General features: G+C 36.6%; 2 protein-coding genes across 2 annotated transcripts in view; one reads left to right on the top strand and one right to left on the bottom strand.

The window, feature by feature from the left end:
- The window catches only part of LOC141619251 (large ribosomal subunit protein eL38-like), a 135882-nt gene that overhangs the window by 7505 nt on the left and 117735 nt on the right, over window positions 1-10642 (bottom strand). The gene's annotated exons all lie outside the window — the stretch shown is intronic.
- On the top strand, window positions 1159-8693 carry LOC141619241 (uncharacterized). Its single transcript, XM_074436269.1, has 10 exons — window positions 1159-1375; window positions 2202-2367; window positions 2464-2547; window positions 3226-3335; window positions 3445-3495; window positions 4332-4475; window positions 4570-4659; window positions 6311-6417; window positions 7895-7979; window positions 8367-8693. Exons 2-10 carry the CDS (start codon window positions 2256-2258, stop codon window positions 8463-8465), a joined length of 882 nt encoding a protein of 293 aa, XP_074292370.1. The 5' UTR covers window positions 1159-1375; window positions 2202-2255; the 3' UTR covers window positions 8466-8693.

The raw sequence follows: 10642 nt of genomic DNA, 5'->3' as shown, positions 1-10642 counted from the left end.
GTAGGTTAGCTATTGTATGTAATATTGGCCCAGTTGTAGACATATAAAAGAGTAAATGGAATAGAATTATATAGAATTAAGCAGTTTGGCCCAATTGTAGATAAGATATAATGAAGCCCAGATATAGAATATTCATTTAGGCGGAAAAATATTAGAGCTTTCTTATTCTTTTAGTTTAGTGGGGATTCTCGTTTCAGAGTTCAGACGATGGTATTCTTTCGAAATTAAACCGAATAATATGCGAACATTTTATGATACAAAAAGTTATCAACAATTTATTGCTGAAAAGTACAATTTTAATTATAACATTTTATGATTAAATAGTTACTTTATACTATTATAAAAAGTTACCGTCTTGAACAGGGTGGACGCAGAATTTTCGGTATAGAATGTCACACAATTGTAACATTATTTTACCCAATTGCTAAGATTTTTTGAACAATGAATTAACTGCTACGTCACACTCTCTTATGTTCTTTAATTACCCATTTTTAAATAATTTTGCATTCTAAAAAGTAGAATTGAGTATACTTAAAAATTAAAATCACATTATAAAGTAGAAAAAGTGTCATTTTAAATTATACTTTATGCAACATATAGTACGACATTAAAAAGTAGTTGTCACGAACAAGAAAAAAATCGTTACACAATACTGTATTTGAGAATTTTAAAATGTTTTATGTAATAAACCCTCCCACAACAACTCTCTCGTAAATTACTTTGCTTATTTAGATCATTTGAATTGGAGGTATACAGTATACTTTCAATAAAACAAAAAATCATGCGACATTGCGATTGTGACTAGGGTGTACGCTTGGCTGGACCATGGTTAACCGAGGATCAGCATCCCAGGCACAACACGAGCGAGGAACCGGGCAAGAGGCGGGCCGACTGTGCCCCTTTGCTTTCAATTTTTTTTAGTGCTGGACGAGCCAAGCCTATGATATGTGAGCACTAGCCCAGCCCTAGACGACGACCCGGGCCGAGTCGGACTGGCTCACAGGATAGCCGGTCTGCTATATCTTAGCCCACGTGAACGGCTAGGCCAGATTGGCCCGCTACGATGCATACACCTAATTATGACGGTGTGTTTTTTAGAAAAGAAAAAAAATAAGTTTTTGCTAATAAAAATATAGCTTCTTGTGAGATTCGAACCCCAAACCTAACCTAACATCAAATGGAAAGTCTCCTAAATTAGGGGTGTGTTATGTGTATGGTTAACCGAACCAAAACCCTAACTCACTCCACATTCATTACCTCTTCTCCTTCCTCAACTCACTCAATTTGAACCCCAAACCTCACTCAACAATTTCCGCCGATTACCGACCTCGAATTGCTACCATTATTTTACGCAAACTCACCATTTCCGTCCTCTGTAAGTTCTATTTTTCCTTAATTTTTTTTTTCTTTTCATTTGTTTGTTCGAATATTTAAACCATAGTTTTTTTTGTAGGGTTTGTTCTTGATGTTAATTTTGTAAACCCTAAATTGACTTTGAATATGCTGAGATTAACTGAGATTGAGCTAAAGTTGGGGTTTCAGTATCGCAAAAAAAAAGGGTAAATTTGGGGGAAAGTTGAAAAGAAAGAGGGTAAAAGTTGGGGATAGTCACTAGATTAGTCAATATAGTTGTTCATCTTTTGTTGTTAGCTTGTCAAAATCACAAATTCTCATTTAAGACAGATACGGGTAAAATAATATCCCACTTGTATAGCATATCGCAAGCAAAATTCAAATAAATATGGCGAAAATAGCAATTGGATGTGAACCAGTGGTGGATTCACTAAAGGGTGTGTTTGGATAGCGAAAGTGGAGGGAAAGGGAGGGGAGGGGGAAGGAGGGAAGAGAAAGGTAGGTAAGGGAAGGGGAGGGCATATGGGGAGTGGGTGTTTGGATACAATTTCCTCCCAAATCTTGCCTATTGTGGAGAGATTTTGATTTGTCTTGGAGAAGTGAAAATGGATCCCTCCAAATCTCTCCCCCTCCATTTCCCTCTGCCCTTATTTGCTATCCCAACAAGGGATTTTAAATCCCCTACCCTCCCTCCCTTTCTTTTCCCTCCAAATCACTCAATCCAAACACACCCTAAGACTACAAAGGGGGATTTTCCTATTTATAATAGGACAGGAAAAAAATTGATGGCTGACCTTATGGCCGGCCCTAAATTCGCACCTGACTATTTATTTGTTTCATGTGTTCAGTCTCCAATCACGGTTCCTTGTTGCAAACTTCTAGTTGAAGATCTTTGAGTAAAAATGTTGCGAAGGAATGTACGAATGAGGAGAGAGTATCTCTACCGAAAAAGCCTAGAAGGGAAAGAACGTTTGTTGTACGAAAAGAAACGCAAAATCAGAGAAGCCCTTGAAGGTTGCTTAATCATTCTCGATCTCTATGTTATCTTTATTTAAATGGTTTTTACTGAATTGGGGTGTGTTATGATTATAATTTCATTTGTTGTTACAGAGGGAAAACCAATTCCAACTGAATTGAGAAATGAAGAGGCTGCTCTTCGTCAAGAAATCGACCTCGAAGACGATCATACTGCCAGTATGTATTCATCTTTTTCATAAATTTGCAGCTTCTAAAATGTCAGTATCAATTGCAAATTCTGCAGTATAGTTGATGTTGATGTTCTCTTCTGTAAGCCGGGATTTATATTTGCAATCGATTGTTCTTGGTCATGATTCTATGTATGTGTTTAGGTGAAGGTTCTTCAAAGCGCTCAAAGTTTCCACCTTTTGTAGTTTTTAGGTATCCCTAAGCTCTGAATAGCATGCCCCGCCCCATTTTTATGATCACCACTTGACGAGAGGTCATATTTGAGATTTAGTAATGAATATCGAATGAACATGTAGAGATACCACATTTCCCTTGCCATTATGTTACTCTCTAGTAATAGTGCAAGTGGCATGTATATTGAGAGAGATTTGGTTTTATTTTAGAAATTTTTATTTGTAAAAAAAACGAGTTCTGTAATTATGGATTTGTCCATATTTTTAGCTGTTGAATTGCGAGTGATTTAAATCCCTCGAGTTTGTAGAAAATGTTCTCGCAGCACTCTAGTACAGAATTGTGTGTGAAATAATGCCAAGATTGATTTTTCTGGACTTGCCGTGAATGTTATTTTTTTTTTAATTTTTTTTTTTCTGTGTGTGTATTCAATTTGTTATTCATGGACTTCTGTTTTTATCACTTCCATGTAATGATGTATTAACCGTTACGCAGTTCCCAGGTCGGTAATTGATGATGAGTACGCTAAGGCAGCTGAGCGAGACCCGAAGATTCTTATAACAACTGCAAGGGATCCGAGCCAACCGCTTGTGCAGTTTGCAAAGGTTATTGATGACTGTTTCTTATTTCTGTCATTACTCATGTGACCCCTGCCTTTGTTCTTTCCTTTTTTTTCTGGGTTTTGCTGTGCTATAATGTGCACTATTTTTTCAGGAGCTGAAGTTTATCTTTCCTAACGCAGAGCGAATGAATCGAGGTGGCCAGGTTTGTCCCTCAATTATGCTCCCGAGTCTTTGTATTGTTCTTAGTACAGGTTGTCGGTTGTCTGTGAATCTACACTCTAATTCTCTGCAGCTATATACACTCATGCAAGCTACCTTTTTTTTTTTTTTAAAATGGAGGTAATCTAGTCAATTTTATTCATTCATTATATCTAGCAGTTGCAAGTCGTTTTGGTGCATTATAGAAGTCATACAATTGACATAGTCGTATCTGAACAAAATCCAAGAATTAAGGAGGTGTATGGTAGACTCATCGCAAACTGGTAACCAATATGCTTGAAATTCTAGAGTTGTAAGAGCTTCAACTAGTAAGGCTTGATATATTGGAATGAAGAGGCTGATCCCCATCGATGGGACAAAGCAAAATAGAATTGATAAGGTGAATAATAAATGGCTTTAACAAGGTAGAGAAGATGTCACCAGATTTGAAATGTGTATATTCCAATATCTTCCTTTATTTCTAGCACTTGCCTGTGAATTTTATGATGTTTTGTACTCGCTTGTAAATTCTTCGGAATGGTCTCCCTCTTATATCCCTTTTTCGTAATTTTTGTTGTGGCATTGCTTTCTACTAATGTCTAATGTTGTGCGGCCTTAACTTTTTCCATCACCTATGAAGTTTTGATGGATTGTTAGCTTCTAATACTTTCATATGTCTCGTAAGTTCAATTATCTAGCTCTCCATTTGTATATTGGCGTCATCCCCTTGTGTATTTTTGGCGCATAGGTCTCACCCTTTGTTTCCTTTAAAAGATGTTCTTTCTTACATATCATAGATTAATATACTTCAATAAGTATGCCCTCTTTTTGCTTCTGCAGATTATAAATGAAATTATAGAATCTTGCCGTGCTCGGGATTTTACAGATGTAATATTGGTTCATGAACATCGTGGTGTGCCTGACGGACTTATTATCAGTCATTTACCTTTTGGTCCAACTGCCTACTTTGGATTATACAATGTGGTGAGTGTTTCTTGATGCCACTTTAGAACTTGAAGCTGCTTTCCACAGATATGCACCATAGTGGAAAACTTCATATAATTGACAATGACTGCAGGTTACAAGGCATGACATCAAAGACAAAAAATCAATCGGCACAATGCCCGGTGTTTATCCGCATCTGATTATGAACAATCTCACTACCAAGGTATGATTTAGTTTACCGTGATAGAAGTGAATATCTTTGCCGTACTTTGCAACCTTTTAGAAGTTGTCAAGGCTCCTCTTATGTTTATTACTCCTATTTATGATAGGCTATAGCTTTAGGATTTATACTTTATCTTTGTTTTTAATAGACAAACTCAGATGAACATATTGAGCCGTGGTGTCTTTATTTCCTTTATTCAAGAATCTTGCACTCTTTAAGATTGCCTTTTCACACATTAATAGGGGATTTAATTTCTCACTTTTATTTCTAGAAAGTGACCGAAGTTGCCAAACACAAAATAGAATGTTGGTGTGACTCAACCTTTTACAGCTTCTCTTGCGAAAATTGTTGACAGCTATGCAGAGATCTCAATATGTGAGACATGACTAGATTTGCTTAGAGCTATTGATGTGTGATTATACAACTAAAACCTTACTCCAATGTCGCAAGAACTCTCGCCTAAGGTGGTATGACGCGGAGTCAGCCTTACGCCTGTGTTAGAAAACATAGAGAGGTTGTTTCCGATTGAACTACATTGATTATTGAGTCGTGATTGCATTGTCCCACTACGGCTTCACAGTACAAGAAAAACAGCCAGTACAAGAAAAACAGCCAGTTTAATAGTTAGTTTGCTGTATTCCATTCGTCAACACAAAAAAAAAAATTCTCATTCGATCTGTTGCATGGTCTCACAGAATCATAGGTGACTTCTAAGGTACACCCTTTCTATCACTTAATGAGCCCCATAGACTTTTTATGCGAGGAAGAAAAAAAACATTGGAGTGTCATTGAGTGAAATAAAGGGAGTACCTGGTTGCAGTCTCAAGCAATGTTTTTTTTTGGGTTTTTCTATCTCGTGTTTTTTTGAATTCTACGTGGTAGGGGTACCCCATCATTTTTAAAAACATCATTGGTAGTTGGTACCCCTAAACTTAGTAAATACTCCCTCCATTTTCCTATTTTCACCCGATTTGCTTTATTGCGGTCTCCAAGACGCCACTTTGACCGTTTTTCGATGCCTATGTTACTTTTTTCGCTTGAATTTTTTTTTTCGTGGAAGATGTCTTGATATTAATTGTAAATGTTTTAGTTTTATAAATAAATAGTTTTTATTCTCTAACTTATAGACGGTCAAAGTTCGGAAACTTTGACCTCCAAAAAGCAAATGGGGTGAAAATAGGAAAATGGAGGGAGTAGTTATTAAAATATCCAAACTACTAAAAGTCGAGTTTTTTAATAGTTAAATTTTGTAGAGATAATGTTTACAATTGAGTATACGATATTTATGTTAATGGTATGACAAATTATTGCATAAACTAAACATTTAAAAGAGACAAATTAGAGCATTTTAGGTATTTCAAGAGATTTTCATTAAGTTTAGGGGTACCAGTGATGTCTTTGAAGAATTCAAAAAACCAAGAGTGTGCCCTATAGAAAAACTTTTTTAAAAAACAAAAATTAAAAAAAACAGTCTGTATTGATTTGGTTGTGGTTTCCTGCACATGCATGCAGGTTAATACACTGGTTGTTTTCCAGTCACAAAGCTATCAGTTGTTTTAGCTAATGTAATAAATTCTTCGATTATTCCTAGATTTCATGCAATAAAAAATCAAACACTGAGCAGTGTTCTTTGGTGTTTTAATCTTTTTAGCTGGGAGAGAGGACAGCAACCATCCTGAAGCATTTATTTCCTGTTCCTAAGGCAGATTCAAAGCGAATTATCACATTTGCCAATCAGTCTGATTATATCTCATTTAGGTGAGTTCATAATTGCTTAAATTTGTAATTTGCCATATTTTGTATTGATTGCTTTGATAACAGCAACTGTGGATATAGGTTTAATTCGGTAAAAGATGCTTGACTAGTATTTGTTTCAGTGTTTCTATGTTCCTTTTCGTTTCCAAAGAAAAATCGGATGTGAAATTCAAAGTTGGTTAAGGTAGTCTGATAGTTGCTGCTGGGTCATATGACTCAAGTTTTTCATTTGAATTTTCAAAATGTTGCTTGATTATTTGAGCGCCGATTGCAAAACTTAAATGGCTAGTTTGAATGTGGAATATGAAGGGCATGGAGAGAAGTGAGAAGAGAGGGGACAATTTTTATATTTTGGATAGTTAGTTAGGTTGGAGGGAAATGAATTTTTCCATGTTCCTCTCTCGAAGCCAAGTTTAAATCATTTTAAGAAATGAAAAGAGTAAAGGAAGTAATTAGTCAAGTCCAGGTAAAATTGAACAATGATATAACTTATAAGTGATTTAAAATTTCCTGATTGTGGTTTCCTGGCTTATCATACAGTTCTTCAAGGGGTTTTTAAGGGCACGTACTAGTTGTAACAAAGTTAGCAATGTCGAGAGAATAAATTATGACTGATTTGTTTTGCTTTATGCCTAAGCTAATTATTCATATGTTCTAATCATGAAGCAACATGCCTACCAAAAGTATTCATTGAAACTATCTGTTTCCAGGAGTTAATGTTTCCTTACTGAAAACAGACATAGAGGCTAATTATGACTGTGGAAGTTAGTTACATACTACTTACATATGGACGCCAGTAAAGAAATTTTCATTCGATAAAGATACATTTTCATTCGTGCTGTTTTGTGAAATGTCAATGTGTAAACCATCTTCATCTTCACTGGGTGGATAGTGATATTTAACGTCTTTGCTACTGATTTAGGACACTAAATCACTGAACTGTAAGGATTATTTCCCTACTAGTTGTATACTGGATTGCTCAAATACATCCATAGATAGCTGAATAGCTCCATTGATTTGAAGGAATATGTAACGCAACTATGCATTTTTATAAGGCTGTTATGTTAAGAGTTTTGCCAGACCTTGTTCTTTTGAAGCTCTTTGTGGCGAGCTGGTTTCTTTGAAACAGGGTGGGAGTTTGGTCTTACCTTTGAAACCGAGGAGAGAGGAGATGACCATTTGTTTACCTTTGATTTTGCCACAAAGACCGAGGAGAGAGGAGATGACCCAAATTAGCATGTTTATCGTGGTGATTTACCTTTTCAAAGATAAACTTCATACTTCAAGAGATCCTGGTGGGACATTGGCACTGGAATAATTTGCTCTATCACTGATTGTAGAGAAGAATTCACAAAGTTTTGTAATTCTAACTCATCTTGTTACCTCTATCCCACCCTATTCTGGAAATATTAATCTCATTAGTCATCTTAGTGATATTATATGCTCGTTTGTAGCCACTGAATAATTGCAAATGCTGCAGGCACCATATTTATGAAAAACAAGGAGGTCCAAAATCCCTTGAGCTGAAGGAGATCGGTCCTCGTTTCGAGATGTTCCTATATCAGGTTAGCTCATTCATTATTGTTGTTCAGCAAGGATGGTTATCTGTTTGTAATGTTAAGGAATAAATATAGCATTCCTGTTGCATTGATAAGCAACATGCCACTCAAGTGTTTTTGTGGCTCAACCATGCAACTGGAATCTTCAGAACGAACTTCCGAACTTCGTCATTACTAAAACTTAAAAAGTAGATCCAACAAAACAGGTCTATCTGATGTCCGATTACCCGATCCTGGATCCTGTATGTAATTAACAACAATGAAACCAAATTAGACATTGAAGATGAACCCAAGGTCATCGGATCCGGACTGTGTCATGTCAGCTGTGCTTTTACTCATAATTCAGTGCTCGCTCCTACAGGTTACATAGTATTTAATTCTGGTGTCTTACAGATAAAGCTTGGGACTGTGGAACAGAAAGAGGCCCAGAATGAATGGGTTCTAAGACCTTACATGAATACAACGAAGAAGAGAAAGTTCCTTGGGGATTGAATGATGGAGCACACTTACCCGCCAAACCTTCACGTTGACGTGTACTCTTATTCAGGGCTTTTGCGATTTATTCCTAATCGCAAATTTTGGAATCATGCCTTCAGATTAAATGTTTTGACTCGTAGGTAATGGCAATACATGACCTTTGAACATCTACGAGTTTTTGGGTTTGTTGAACATGGCCACCCATATCCGTTTTATCCCATACACGTTGATTTTGTTTTGTTCTAACTGACTTTTAGTTGCATGGAATCTCCATATATTATCTGTTTATCCAAGCTTGATGAAAGTCCTGAGCCAAGACGGGTTACATTAGTGATGTCTTTGACTCAGATACGGATTGGATTAGGAATTCAGATTCATACCTGTATTCCGTGTCTGATATGGACCCATCTTTCCAGATTAAGATCAACATAGCTAGCTACTAGGTTCAAATCCGATTCATGAGCATTTGACTATTAGATGGGATATTAATCACAAGAAAAGATATAATCAAAATTTATTTTACACCAATTTGAGCTGTTCGGGAGGTTGTATCGGATCATGTTTCTTTTCTCCCGGTTTCTTCCACGTGTCCGGGGTTACTTAAGGAGTTACCCTATTAAGTTTGAGCCCCAAAATACCAAGTATTAATCGATTTTTTCATGATTATTCGAATTTCACTCAAGGATGGTTTATCGCATACCGGCACCACCAAATGTTCTTTGTCGCTCCAAATTTGTGTGACCTCTTTATCTAGCATGACTCATCCTTTATGCGATTTTTGGTCATTTTTGCTCCGGGATCCTGTAATCCCGAAAATCGTGTATTTACACTTCAATTTGAGCTATTCAGGAGGTTGTATCGGACCATGTTTCTTTTTCTCCCTGTTTTTCTCCCACATGTCCAAGATTAGTTAAGGAGTTACCCTATTAAATTTGAGCCTCAAATAACAAGTATTAATCGATTTTTTCATGATTATTCGAATTTCACTTAAGGTTGATTTATCGCATACTGGCACCTCCAAATATTTTCTGTTGCTTCTCAAATTTTGCGTGGCCGCTTTATATGGCATAAGTAACCCTTTGTGCGATTTCTTGACATTTTTGCTCCGGGACCATTTAATCCCGAAAACCGTGTATTTTTTTTAAAATTCAATTTAAGCTGTTTAGGAGGTCGTATCAGACCATGTTTCTTTTTTTTCCCGGTTTTTCTTCCACGTGTCCGGGATTACTTAAGGAGTTACCCTATTAAGTTTGAGCCCCAAATACCAAGTTTTAATCGATTTTTTCATGATTATTTGAATTTCACTCTAGGCTGGTTTATTGCATACCGGCACCCCAAATGTTTTCTGTTGCTTCTCAAATTTTGCGTGGTCGCTTTATATGGCATGAGTAACCTTCTGTGCGATTTCTGCACATTTTTGCTCCTGGACCCTGTAATCCCGAAAACCGTGTATTTTAAATTTCAATTTAAGCTTTTCAGGAGGTCGTATCAGAACATGTTTTGTATTGTCTCGATTTTTCTTCTACGTGTCCAAGATTACTTAAGTAGTTACCCTTTTAAATTCGAGCCCCAAATATAGCAAGTATTAATCGATTTTTTTCATGATATCCGAAAACCATGTATATACACTTCAATTTGAGCATTTCTAGAGGTCGTACCGGACCATGTTTCTATTCTTCCAGTTTTTCTACTACGTATCCAAGGTCTCTTGAGGAGTTACCCTATACGATTTTAATCCCAAAAAACAAGTATCAATCCATTTTTCACAATTATCCGAGTTTCGGCTGAAGCTGGTTTATAGAATACCAGCAGCCTCAAATGTCTCCGGTTGGTCCTCAAATTTTGTGTGGCCGCTTTATCTGACACGAGGGATCTTTCGTGAGATTTTCGATGATTTTGGTTCTGGGACCACATAATCCCGAAAACGGTATATTACACACCTCAATTTGAGGCATTCTAGAGGTCGTATCGGACCTTGTTTCTTTTACTCCTGAATATTCAACCATGTATTCATGGTTTCTTGAGGTGTTACCCTATTCGATTTTATCCCCAAAAAACAAGATAAATCCATTTTCCACAATTATCTCAGTTTCGACTAATGCTGGTTTATAGAATACCAACGACCTCAAATGTCCTCGGTGGGTTCTGAAATTTTGTGGGGTCGCTTTATCTGACTCGAGGGACATTCCATG

The sequence above is a fragment of the Silene latifolia genome, chromosome X (genome assembly GCF_048544455.1).
Source record: "Silene latifolia isolate original U9 population chromosome X, ASM4854445v1, whole genome shotgun sequence".
Lineage (NCBI taxonomy): Eukaryota > Viridiplantae > Streptophyta > Magnoliopsida > Caryophyllales > Caryophyllaceae > Silene > Silene latifolia.
The sequence above is the reverse complement of the archived record's forward strand: the minus strand, read 5'-3'. Positions and strand labels throughout refer to the sequence as shown.